At 33.8% G+C, this 12,967-nt stretch overlaps 2 protein-coding genes and 1 non-coding gene across 3 annotated transcripts; 1 reads left to right on the top strand and 2 right to left on the bottom strand.

Moving 5' to 3' along the window:
• The first annotated feature begins 209 nt into the window (after positions 1–209).
• Positions 210–4,332, top strand: LOC132040638 (probable pectinesterase 29). Its single transcript, XM_059431293.1, has 5 exons — positions 210–642; positions 1,170–1,329; positions 1,822–2,034; positions 2,767–3,011; positions 3,951–4,332. Exons 1-5 carry the CDS (start codon positions 410–412, stop codon positions 4,120–4,122), a joined length of 1,023 nt encoding a protein of 340 aa, XP_059287276.1. The 5' UTR covers positions 210–409; the 3' UTR covers positions 4,123–4,332.
• A 592-nt stretch (positions 4,333–4,924) lies between these two features.
• On the bottom strand, positions 4,925–5,032 carry LOC132041273 (U6 spliceosomal RNA). The gene has a single exon (XR_009410973.1). It is a non-coding gene; the product is annotated as a U6 spliceosomal RNA (small nuclear RNA).
• A 986-nt stretch (positions 5,033–6,018) lies between these two features.
• Positions 6,019–7,040, bottom strand: LOC132039231 (receptor-like protein 2). Its single transcript, XM_059429763.1, has 3 exons — positions 6,817–7,040; positions 6,323–6,735; positions 6,019–6,233 (listed from the first exon to the last, which is right to left on the bottom strand). The coding sequence occupies exons 1-3, from the start codon at positions 7,038–7,040 to the stop codon at positions 6,019–6,021; spliced, it is 852 nt and encodes a 283-aa protein (XP_059285746.1).
• Positions 7,041–12,967: the final 5,927 nt, after the last annotated feature.

Raw genomic sequence — 12,967 nt, 5'->3', positions numbered from 1 at the left:
GAATTCTTTTTGTAGTTTCTAAACATTATTGTTTCTCCACGTTTCACATTTTCCTTTTATGTTTACAGTCAAATCTGAATTACCAATCATAGATCAATCAGTAGGAATTCCAAGAATCTAAAAGTGTTCCAACTAGTAGTACTTGAGAAAATAAACAAATGGATTCTTCACGAAATGAGAAAATGAAATAAAGATGGAAGGTAACAGATTCTACAAATCATGTCAATTATCTTTTTCCATTTTTACCTTCTAATTAAAGGAATACAACTCCCTATATAGAGTTGTATTGAAGTGGGATTTTCAGTTTTTTTTTATTTTTTTTTATTTTATAAAATCTTGTATTTATTCAGCTTAAACTTCTTATTTCCTAGTTTCTTTCCCCTTTCATCACTGATCTTTTCTTGAAAATATGGTTTCTTTTTACTGTACAATTCTAGTTTTCGTCTTCATGGGGTTAGTTGAACTAGGAAATGCAAGATTTCATAGTGATTATCAGTGGAAACAGGAAAATTTGAACTATCCAACAGTGTATGTGGATTCATCTGGACATGGAAATTTCCCAACTATTCAATCTGCCATTGATTCTGTGCCTCAGAATAACCAGAATTGGATTTGTATTATCATCAAAGCTGGACAGTATAGGTATCACTTTCGTATCTTGGTTTATACATTCTTTTTCGAATTTAAGTTACATAGATTGATAGTAAATAAACAGATTACTATCGGTGTAGGCTATAGCATGTTATCATCCTATCTTTCGTATCTTGATTTAAATATTTTTTGGGATTTAAGTTACATACGTTGATACTAAATGAAATCATTACACTATTGGTGTAATTTAACCTGCTATAGTATATTATATGTTATTTTTCATGTTACCACATATAAGGTTTGTTATGAATACTAGCCTATTGTTTTAGGATGAATTCCAATTGTATATTGTTTGACTGTCGATATCGTATTCGTGTTAAATTCTCCAAAAAATATATTACTTTTGAAGGATCCAACATATGCACTTTGCGATATATTTGGAAAGTTCAAATAACATAATTAAATTATGCATGATGATGTGAAAATATGTGTACTAGTCAATTCATAGAACTTAAAAACTATTTTTATCTTATGCTATGCTATAGTATTTTAATATGATATTGTGATGTTGCATGTAGAGAACAAGTGAAAATTCCTAGAGAGAAGCCATATATTTATCTCAAAGGAGAAGAAAGTGGAAAAACAAGTATAACTTGGGATGCTCATGAGTCAATTGCTACAGATGCTACTTTCACTTCTGAGGCTGACAATACAATTGTGGAAAGTATAACCATCATAGTAAGTGAAAAGTAAAAGGCGAAAAACAAAAGTTAGTGGTGTTATTTACTTGACAATATTATTATTACTATTTGGAGACTAAAATAATTTTTTCTACCACTGCCTTTTTATATATATTCTTAAAACTGTAATTTATGATACTTTTTATCCAGTTTCTAATTATGTAAATTTTATTTTAACATTAAGAAATCAATGTTTGAATCTAGACCGAAAATTAGAAGCTCCAATTATCTTACTCAGAATTCATTCATTCCTTTTTAAACAAAGGGAATAATTTTCATATTTGGTTGTTCGGCCCTTTATAATTTCAAGCCTATATATATATATATTATACATTTGTCAGGCGGACGGCTATTTAAGTTAATTTTCAAAATTTTAACCAAGGTTATGGTTTATTAAGCCATAACTGATATAACATAATTTTTTTTTTTTTTAAACAAAAGTTTAACATTTCTTATAATTATTAACAAAAGTACCTTTGACTTTTATCAGAATTCTTACAATTATCCTCCGAAAAGCAACAATAATCCGAGGGTGGTGGCAGTGGCAGCCATGATTTCCGGTGACAAATCTTTTTTTTATAAGTGTGAATTTCTTGGATTACAAGACACATTATGGGATGTTCAAGGAAGACATTATTTCAAGCTTTGCACCATTGAAGGAGCTGTTGATTTCATCTTTGGTAATGGCCAATCTATTTATGAGGTGAAACGCTACTTACTATTTTCTTCAACTATATGTCATATGGGCTAAAGACGGCATATACTCCCTCCGTCCTAAAATATGTGTCATTTTTTGCTTTTCGAGAGTCAATCTAACAAATATCTGAAGCTATATTAGATTATATAATTTAATAATTTATTATTAAAAATTAGATATTTAAAAACTATAGGAAAAGTACTAAAAATTACAATTCTTATCATATCAATATTGTGAAAAATTCATTTGAAAATATTGGTCAAATAGTTTGAATTTCGAAAAGCAACAAGTGACACATTTTAGTACGAAGTGAGTATTAAAATAAAACAGTCAATTGGGTGCACGAAATATTTTATGTTCATGCAAGATTCGGTAAAAGGCTGCACCTAAGGGTGGAGCTAGTGCCGCCCCTTCGCCAGAAAATTACACTTATATATATATAATAATCAAAATTATTTTATATGGATGTATAGTAAATGTTAATCCCCTTAGTTTTTTCTTGTGTTTACTTCTTTATATTTTGAATTCTCTTGGTAAAAATCTTGACTCCGCCACTGGCCGGTCGTACACCAAGAGGGTGTAATGTCCGCCTACCCCGATGCAAAGATCATGGTCTGATTCCGAGATTCGAACAAGTGACTATAGGTCACACGACGTCAATTTTAGTATTGATCCAAGAATCCCCTCTTCTTATAATGGAATACGTAAACACTGATGTGTTAATTGATTTATATGCAGAGTTGTACAATATCAGTAAATGCAGGAGCTTTAGATGGATTAGTAGGATACATAACAGCACAAGCAAGATCAAACCCTAATGATAGAAGTGGATTTGTGTTCAAGAATTGTAATGTGATTGGCAATGGACAAGCATTCTTGGGTAGGCCATGGAGAGACTATGCAAGGGTTATATTCTATGATTGTTCCATGTCTAATGTCATCACTCCTGAGGGTTGGGCTGCTGGAAGATATGTTGGCAAAGAGTAAGTTCTTTCTCTATCTCTCTTTTTTTTTTTTCTCATCCGGTGTCCGATACTTGCTGTCGAATTCAACTAATTCGGATTCGCTTCTTGAAGTTCCATTTTAGGAGTAAAGCACTCCCTATCAAAAATAACACCATATACAGGGCTCGAGCTCGAGACCTGGTTAAAGATAAAAGAGTTATCTCTTACGCTAACACGACTAGTCGTTTTGTCCTGACCTAACCATCTCATATTTGATGGCTATTGGTCCCACTAATTTGAAGTATGCCTAGTAGGCTTATTAAAAGAGAGAAAAATAATTTCTAAAGCTCGAATTTGAAATATTCAATTAATGATCGATGAATCTTAATACCATAGTCCTCGATCGGTGGTACTTATTAGGTTATTTACTTATTTTTCCTTCGATTCGAAAAAGAATATACTCATTTATTTTAAAACATTACGTGGGAATTGTGATATAGAGATTTACAACTTTTAGATGATTCACTTCCAACCAAACACATTAATTAGTGATCTCAAGTCTTTTCTTCAAACAAGATCGAGAATAGAGTAATTCTTAGAAATCTCCCTTTCAGACCATATACACTTGTTTCAACTATTAAAACTTGAACCCCTTCTAAACATTTCTATGGTAGAATTAGCGCCCATAAGCCACTTTTAAGCCCTATATTTTGAAATTAACCATTGTCTTGGAGTTTTATATTTGACCGTTAAAAACCCGTAATACTATCATGGAATTTCACTCGTGGAATTTGAAACTTCACAATAATGACTGTTGTTCAATTACATAGGCTGAAAATGGCTATTTTGGGAATTTTACCCTTTAATATGTTGATTAATGGACCTACTATATGACCCATAATTTTTTAAGTTTCTTATTCATTAGCATTTAGAGTTGATTTTATTTTATTTTTCTCATTTTTTTTTTATAATATATAGGAAACAATTAACATTTGCCGAGGGAAGTTGCAAAGGAATGGGATCAAACTATTTAAAAAGAGTAGCATGGGAAGCAAAATTGAGCCAACAAGAGTTACAACAATTAACAAGTCTCTCCTTTATTGATGATGAGGGTTGGATTACCAAACAACCCCTAAAAGTACTTCTATAGTTAAATTGATTAGCTTAGCCAACATGTATAGTACTCATATGCACAATTAGTATTAGTTTGTTCTTTCTCTTTGGTGATGAAAAGGCCACGTTTTTCAATGCAATTGCCCACTAACGTATGGCGATTTGCATTAATAGGCTATAGTATATCCTGCCGGTATTTAAATGTTGTCCCCAGTTTTGACAATGGTTCATAATTGACACTTTTATGTTTAATAAATCGGTAGGACTTCTTGCTATATTTAGCTGAGCTATACTGTTGGAATAATTAACAAACTCTACCAGACTAGCTATCATGTTTTCACGCATTGTACCTTATTTAAATTTATTCCATTTACTCTAAGGGATTGTCATGAGTTTTTAGTTTTCACTCATGGTACCTCACATGAACTTCTAGAGAAAATTAGACTGTATGTTAATTGGGGCAACAATGATACCAAAATTGACCCTTTTTTTTTAATTCTTGCAAAAAATGACCCAAACATTTCTCTCTCTCTCTCCCTTCTTATATGTTTGTATATGTTGGCATAAGTGTGTGTATATGATTGTATATTTTGGGCTATTTTCTGTACTGTAAGTTTTGAGCTATTTTTTGCAATATAAGTGACCAACTTGTATATTTCTGAAATTTTTCCATTAGTCTATTCACTCTATCTGATTGTCCTGATTTTCTTTGATTTAAACGAGCCTGTAATTTATGCACTATATCCGCCTCTACCTCCCAATCTTCCATGGCTACTTTGGTGCATATTTGTCGATTTTATCTATGTGGCAACTTAGTCCTAATTTTTGGTGTCGGGTTGATGAATTTCCAATGAGCCATTTCTCGATCTCTGTGTGTCATTCTTGCACATGAGCGATGCTAATCTTATGTTTATCGTTCCAATTTTATCATATGTCTCTGGAGGGACGATGAATCCCCAATGATTGCGGAATATATGGATAACTGATTTGTATGATTTCGCTACAATAGACTCTTACGATACTTCGATAACCATCCCCCAAATCACCTCGAGCCGAGTGTCTTATGTTCAAATTCTCCTAATCCAAGGTAAAAAATTTAGTAGGAAGCAAAATAAGAAATATACAACATAACTTCACTAGCTTTTATTACTGACTTGATCTAGAGTTATAGTGAAAATGGCTTCAAATGGGGCATGTACAATGTCAATGTTCCTCCCATTGAAAACATTTTTTTAAGTGAACTTCAAGAACTTGGAAAATGAGAAAACAGTAAGAACAAAACTAATGCCAAAGCCAACCTTATAGCTGAGCCAAAATATTTCTGTCTCCTCTTTTTGATCCCTTTGGTTTGAAGCATGTTTATGTGGTATTTCATTGGGGCAAGGTTGTTGCAATATGAGACCGCAGAGTTTTGGATTTCCTAGATAACTTGTACTAGGAAATGTATGAAATTGTCCCCCTGTTGGTATTGTGCCTTCAAGGTTGTTCGCAACGCTAAATGAAGACAAAAAGTTCAAACTTTTGAAGGATTTGGGAATATCACCTGAAAGATTGTTACCTGATAGGTCTACTTTCTCCAAGTTAGTCAGCATAGATATCGTCTCCGGTATGCTGCCTGAAAATAAATTGTTACTGAGATCCAGGATATGCATAAACTTCAATTGGCTGATCTCTGGAGGGATATCGCCTGTAAGGCTATTGCTTCCCATGTATAAAGCTCGTGGAAGGTGAGTGATCTGATTGTATATATAATTAGTGGCATCGATGAGTTGAGGTCGTTGGATAAAGAGTGGCAATGGTGGATAAATTTGGTCCAGCTCTTGGAATGCCAGCCTTCCTAACTCGAAAACATCAATAGGTATCAATCCATTGAGCAAGTTATGTGACAGGTCCAAGTGAAATAAGTATGGAAGAGAGCCAAAATAACTTGGAATCATGCCTGTACTTGATTCTGAGAAAGATCAAGAACTTTTAGCTTACTTAGCCTGGACAACCACCAGGGAACGTGACCGTTAAGTTTACAACCACCTAGGCCCAAGATTTGCAGATTTTGGAATCCCTCTGGACCAATTAAGTTTTCATCATCACCAAGAAAAGATTCATTGTAATAATTCAATGACAGAATCAACGTCCGCAGATTGTTGCAGCCTGCCAAGTTTTCGATAGTTCCTCTGATGTTCACAAAGTTGTTTTTGGAGAGAGACAGGAAAGAGAAGATGGTAATTCCATAATGCTACGTGAAATTTCCTCCTCGAGTTTGTTTACTGGTAGGCAAATCTCTGATAGTGACTTGCATGAGTAAAGGCTTGATGGCAGGATACCACTAAAGAAGTTGTTCCCTAGATCAAATGTTTTGAGATGAAGCAATTTAGAGAAATCAAGTATGGACAACTCACCTTGTAGGAAGTTAATCCTTAAGTTTAGTTCCTCAAGTTTAGAGCAATTCATAAGTGATTGTGGCAGAGATCCATTTAAGTAATTGCTGTGAAGGAGCAATTTTTCTAAGTAATAAAGCTTGCCAATATTATAAGGAATAGTTGCAGTAAACTCATTGCCATAGAGTGCAACAACTCTTAGATTGATAAGACCAACAATCCCCTCTCCAATTTGCCCTGAAAGTTTATTGGCTGGTAAAACTACTTCTTGCAAACTTGAAGCATTGTAAAGATCATTAGGGAGGGATCCTCAGAGAGAATTGAAACCGGCTCGGAAAGTTCTCAGACTAGAACACAGTCCAAGACTTGGAATTTTGCCAGTGAAATTATTATTGGAGAAATCAAGGTACATTATGGTGGAAGAAATACTACGATTTACATGTGGCAAGGATCCAAAAAAGGCATTGTTGCTGATATCCAACACGAACAAAAATCCTGCACTTTTGAAAATCAAAGAGTCAATTGCCCCTGAAAACTGATTGCTTGAGAGATTTACATGTACGATGCTTTTTGATAACATATCAAATGGCGATAATGTTCCATTTAACTTGTTATCGCTTAAATCAATGATCTTCAAGAGAGGCAGAGATGAGAAAAGGCTATCAGGGAGAGGACCTGATAGGCTATTGTGTGAAAGATTGAGTGCAGAGAGATGTGTTAGATTAGTAATAAAATGAGAAATGGTTCCATGTAGGGATTTGGATTGAAACCTTATATGAGTCACCCTTTTTTGTTTTCTACAACAATCAACACCCTCCCATAAACAACAACTTGTTGAAGAAGACCAATTTAGTGATAGACTAAACAAGTTGTGGGAAATAGCAAACAAAGATTGACAGTCAAGTTGCAGCCCGCCTGTGGGCAAAGACTGACAAGGAACAATGGAACATAACAAAACTAAAAGAGGAACTATACATATCATGCTAAAGAATTTGGTTCTATTTACATTTGAACAAGAAAATAATGATTTGAGTATGTTCCGGAGCATGGCTACTCTTTATATGTTTTGCTAGTATATACTACTAACCGCAGAAGAAGATTACAGTTAAGTAGTTATTATATAGTAGTACAGTTTGATCTTTTTATAATAGTCATTCTTTATAACAACATTTCATTATAACAAGTAAGTTTTCTTTTGGAACCGATTTTTCATGTTATGTTATGTTATATGTTCTCTATAACATTTCGCTATAGCTGTCAAAGAGTATCTGGGCAAGCGACATTGTTATAGAGTATAGTCAGACCAATCTATAATAGCCTCCTTTATAACGATATTTCACTATAACTGGAAAAATTCCTTGGAACCGATTTTTCATGTTATGTTTTGACGTTCCTTATAATAGTATTTCATTGTAGCAGCCAAAAATTTATCCGGACAAACATCGTTATAGAGAGGTTTGACTGTAATGCCAATTTTTCAGTAAATTTGTTTTTTAAGTTTCACCGGGAGACTTAGTCTATGCGGTGGTTCATGAAAAGATTATTCTCTATTTTATAAAATATATTTCTGACTTTGGGTTTTCAAGCAACAACTAACCGAAGTACATTACTCCTTTCGTTTCAATTCATGGGGCGGTTTTTATTTGACTCGCAAATAGTTTAAGAAAAGAAAAAAGCTTTTAAATATATATGATAAAATAAATTATAAGATATCTCATTTTTTATAAATCATTTCATTTAAGGGTAGAATAAGAAGTTTAAAATTAAATTGTTTCTGAATAAGAAATATGACATTCTTTTGGGATAAACTAAGATGAAAAATATGACACTTAAATCGGGAGAAAGGGAGTACTATGCAGCACCAATTTGTAGCAAATTTGTCTTAAGTTTCAAAAGGAGACTTGGTCCATTCTGTGGGATGATTCTCTTTCTTTAAAAAAAAATATATATATATATATTTTTGACTTTTGGTTTCGTGTAACTACTAATCGAAATACATTATGTGATAGTCCAATATTAGTTAAAAGAATATTTTCAGTAACTTCTTTTTTCCCCAGATTTCACAAGGAGACTTAATCTATCCTGCGGGTCAAGAAAGATGTTTTTCTATTTTTAAAATGTGAGTTTAAACTTTATACACTGTCAATATATAGTTTTTTTTTACTTCATCAAGTTCATTTACTACACTATGTAGCCTAATTGTAACCTGAAAATGAAAAAATAATTTATTATAACCCGTTAAATTGACCTGATGGTATATAAGAAAATTTACTATTTATGCATGTACCTTACATCCTTTTAAAATATATTGCTGACATTGAATTTTCGAATAATACCTAATAGAAATACGTTACATGGTAAACATCTAAGCAAATCTTTAACTAATACCAATTTTATATAGGTGATGTTTGGACTAATTTGGTCACGCTTCTATGAGTACAATTACCGGGTAACATCTGATGGATCTTGAATTTTGGTTCTCAAAATTGTTATAGTACGTAGTATTCAACTCTTTATGTGGAATAATGACACGTTGCAGAGATGACGTTGCTTGTGCCTATTACTTGCAAGGTATAATATTTTCTCTATAATAGTATTTGTTTACATCTCAGTTGCAAGTTAGTCCTATTTACTAACATGCATTTTAAGGTTTACCGTTCAGTAAACACTTGCTGTATTACTCATTTTTGAGATGACACGGTCTTGAACAATAGTAGACGCTTGTTGGCTGTTGCCACAATATACCACGAATCATCACACATTTTGTTGCCGCAAATGTGCATTGTCTTGGAAAAGAGCTCATTTGTTGCATGTGTATAATTTATCTTTACGATGGCAAAGGCACCCAGGGATGAAGCTACTCTTGCTCAAGAAAAGCCAATTTTTTTAGATATACTAACTTTCTTAGCGAAAATACTAATTTCATCGCTGATGTGACTAACTTGCGTCGAATGTAAATGTCTCTGATAATCAAAGCAAGTAATAAAGTAATTTGACATCTCTTGTTCAAATGTTCGCCAAGATAAGCTGTTACTCCTTGGATTAATTTTTTTTAATTTTTACAGACGTAGGGCTAAAGATGAAAGTCATAGACAACAAACAAACATCGGTATTGCAGCAATTAGTTACTTCAGACAGAGTCAGACTCAATTCTTCATGCCCATTATTTCCAAGTCTAAGATCGAAATCATATGAAATAGTTCCATCTCATTTCTGGCCTGTAGTGCACGTTCTTTCGCATGCAAAATAATTGGTGCTAAAACAAAGAATAAATGGTGCCTTGATATGTCCGCACAGTTTGTCACGATATACATAATATGACAAAAATTCAACCGAGCCAGTTGAAAATTTAATCCCTCTCTCCTGGAAACCTTACCCAACTCACGTGTGTGACTTTTCAACCAAGAAATAAAAATAAAAATAAAAATAAAAATTGTGAACTCAACTCTTACTCACTCTATCCCAATTCATATGATACACTTTTCTTTTTAGTTTATTCCAAAAAGAATAATACATTTTTTTTATTTGACAATAATTTAACTTTAAACTTTACCTTTTACGCTTAACAAGATGATCTATAACCACACAAATATCTTTTGCTTATTTTAGACCATAAGATTCAAAAGTCTTCCTTTATCTCTTAAACTTCGTGTCCGGTCAAACTATATCACATAAATTGGGACGGAGGAAGTATATTTTTGTTCCATAAACTTTGAGTTGATTAAGTTGCGAGACAAAAAGAATCTCACACAATTAGTATCAACTATGTAAAGGATAAAATAATTTATTTCTTTTGTATTCTCTCATCTCAAATCATGAACCAACTTTCACTTTTGAAGGATAATTTAATTAAATTAAAGTGAACATGAATGTATTTAATAGGAATAAGACATAGGAACACACTTAAATTATGCCGAAATTATCAATTACACACCTAAACTATGCGAGAATTCTATGACCCCAGCACTTATTTTTTCTTATTATTAGCCCCTTTAAACTTATTTTTTTTCGTATTATTTACCTCCTTCATGAATTACCTAGTAAAAAGAAATGTAAAACACACTATGTGCAAATACGCTCTTATTCAAAACTAAAAAAAAAGGTTTTAATGTATTTTTTCATTTTGATTCTTTCATACCCAAATGACTGAATCCTCATCTTCTCTCAAATCCTTTGTCCTCCTTTCATTGTCTCGATGAAATTATAACCGTAAATAAAGAACTATGTTTAGGTACACAAAAGGAAAATGAAGAGAGATAATTTGATCAAGTGATTCAGAAAAAAAAGATAGAGATCTTGACAGTGAAAGAAGGATGGCGAAGGGATGAGAAAGGATGAGGTCCGGTCGTTTCAAATGAAAAAAACATCAAGACCTTTTTTTTTTTTTTTTTGAATAAGCGTGTGTTTGCACATACGTGTTTTAACTTATTTTTTTACCAGAAAATCAGTGAAGGCGTAAATAATATGAACAAAATAAATTCAAATAATATAAAAAAATAAGTTTAGGGGTTTGTAGAACTCTCGCCTAGTTTAGGTGTATAGTAACAACTAGATGGCCTATGCCGTCTTTGCGCACGCGCGCATGCCCAACACTTTGGATTATAGTGTATCTATGTATATATAATTGTGTTTAGATATATATATATATATATATATATATATATATATATTGTCACGACCCGACTAGAGCCGTATGACGGGTACCGGGGCTAACCACCGAGCACCACTCATTCTATTACTTATCTTGCCTTCACCCATATTTCTTATCATTCATAATCGTAGAAAACGACTTTCATTTAAAGCATATTTACATTTATAAACATTAGCCCCTTTGGGATATCAAAATAATAATATACATACGTACATATACATGTAAGAGACTTGTGAGACCATACTACCCACACATACCCATCTACGAGCCTCTACTGGAGTACTAGACATATGGCCGGGACAGGACCCCGTCATGCCCAAAATATATGTACATAAAATACTGTCTCAAAATAGCACCTCCGGAATAAGGAAGGGCTCGCGTCAATGGCCGATGCACACACACACACACACACACACACACACCGTCCCCCCGTTACCGTGGGCATGAACACGCGTCCAAAGAAAGGACGTCGGTACGAAATAGGTACTGAGTATGTAAAGCATGAGCAATAATAATACGTGATAGGAACATAAGGGTTAGCATAAGATAAAGAACTGTCCATTCCTCATAATACCTTTTGAATAGTCGTCGTACATACTTACCCCTTTATTCCTCTAAAGATACACTTATTACGTCCACACGTTTACATACGCAATAATTGTAATGCAAAAGATAACTACGTACTCAAATATATATAGGTCGGTATCATCGTACTTCCCTTCGGGGCTCGATAGTATCCGTACTCGGCCATCCCGGGCTCGATGGTATCCGTACTCAGCCCTCCTGGGCTCGATGGTATCAGTACTCGGCCCTCCCGGGCTCGATGGTATGCATACACACATATACATAGCAATACATAAATGAAATCAGCATCATCCTTAGCATTATTATACGTCGCATAAGCATATCGTGACCTTAATATAACTAATCATACCTTATCACCATCTTACATTCATCATAACACATACATACACATATCATAGCACCATATCTGTTCACACATGTTTAAACATTATCCATATTCGGCCACGTAGTGGCTCGACAATATCATATATATGTCTTCCGTACCCGGCCATGACGAGGCTCGGTATATCTCTTATCATCGCATACATCTCATAAGCTTATCCAAATTTTCTTTCCATAAGATATGTATTTAAATTAAGGACAATCTATAAACATAATATCATTCCTATGACGTAAACTTCATAACATCTATCGTATACTTACCATTGTTAACCATCACATGAGCATATACATCATCATACCACTCAGACATCATCGTATCAATCAGGCATCATCATAGGCTCGTCATTATTAATCGTTTCGTAATCATATCATGGCACTATCATAATCGCTCATCATAATTCGTCATAATGCAAGCTTGGGGCTCATGGACGACTATACTTTATCGGGGTGACGTAAGGTCGTGAACCCCCGATTACATTATGGAGCATTCATGAACATTCCACCTCACCTTGAAGGAATTAGCACATAAGGTAAGTGTATACAATAATCAACATCAATGAACTAAGGGTGGCTCATTAGTTTTATAGGAACATCGTATCATGAGTTATAGCTTCTTTAGGCTTAACTTATCATCATCACTATCGTACTCATCGCGCATCTCTTGTCTCATATAGCTCGTTCATGCACAAGGGCTCATAGTTTCTTGAAGATAGGAAGCTCATAAGGAAAGAGGAAAATCATGCCATAAGATTCATGCCTTAGGAAGGAAGAAATAGCCTTGCATACCTTTGTCGTTTAACTATTCTGTCTCTTGCTCGTTCTCCTTTAATGCTCACGTCTTGACCTTCAAGAGAGTTCGTAACGTCGTTAGCTAGGCAATTACAAGAACG

Source organism: Lycium ferocissimum, chromosome 12 (genome assembly GCF_029784015.1).
Source record: "Lycium ferocissimum isolate CSIRO_LF1 chromosome 12, AGI_CSIRO_Lferr_CH_V1, whole genome shotgun sequence".
Taxonomy (NCBI): domain Eukaryota; kingdom Viridiplantae; phylum Streptophyta; class Magnoliopsida; order Solanales; family Solanaceae; genus Lycium; species Lycium ferocissimum.
This window is presented reverse-complemented; position numbering and strand designations above follow the sequence as displayed.

What these genes read in the sequence shown, in the direction of transcription:
- LOC132039231 (XM_059429763.1), bottom strand. Translation starts at nt 7,040, where the DNA reads ATGTTATCAAAAAGCATCGTACATGTAAATCTCTCAAGCAATCAGTTT. An exon ending in AAAATTCCAAGTCTTGGACT is followed by an intron (nt 6,736 to 6,816) that starts GTGTTCTAGTCT and finishes CAATGCTTCAAG; the next exon opens with TTTGCAAGAAGTAGTTTTAC. An exon ending in ACTCGAGGAGGAAATTTCAC is followed by an intron (nt 6,234 to 6,322) that starts GTAGCATTATGG and finishes AAAACTTGGCAG; the next exon opens with GCTGCAACAATCTGCGGACG.
- LOC132040638 (XM_059431293.1), top strand. Translation starts at nt 410, where the DNA reads ATGGTTTCTTTTTACTGTACAATTCTAGTTTTCGTCTTCATGGGGTTA. An exon ending in TGGAAAGTATAACCATCATA is followed by an intron (nt 1,330 to 1,821) that starts GTAAGTGAAAAG and finishes GACTTTTATCAG; the next exon opens with AATTCTTACAATTATCCTCC. An exon ending in ATGGCCAATCTATTTATGAG is followed by an intron (nt 2,035 to 2,766) that starts GTGAAACGCTAC and finishes ATTTATATGCAG; the next exon opens with AGTTGTACAATATCAGTAAA.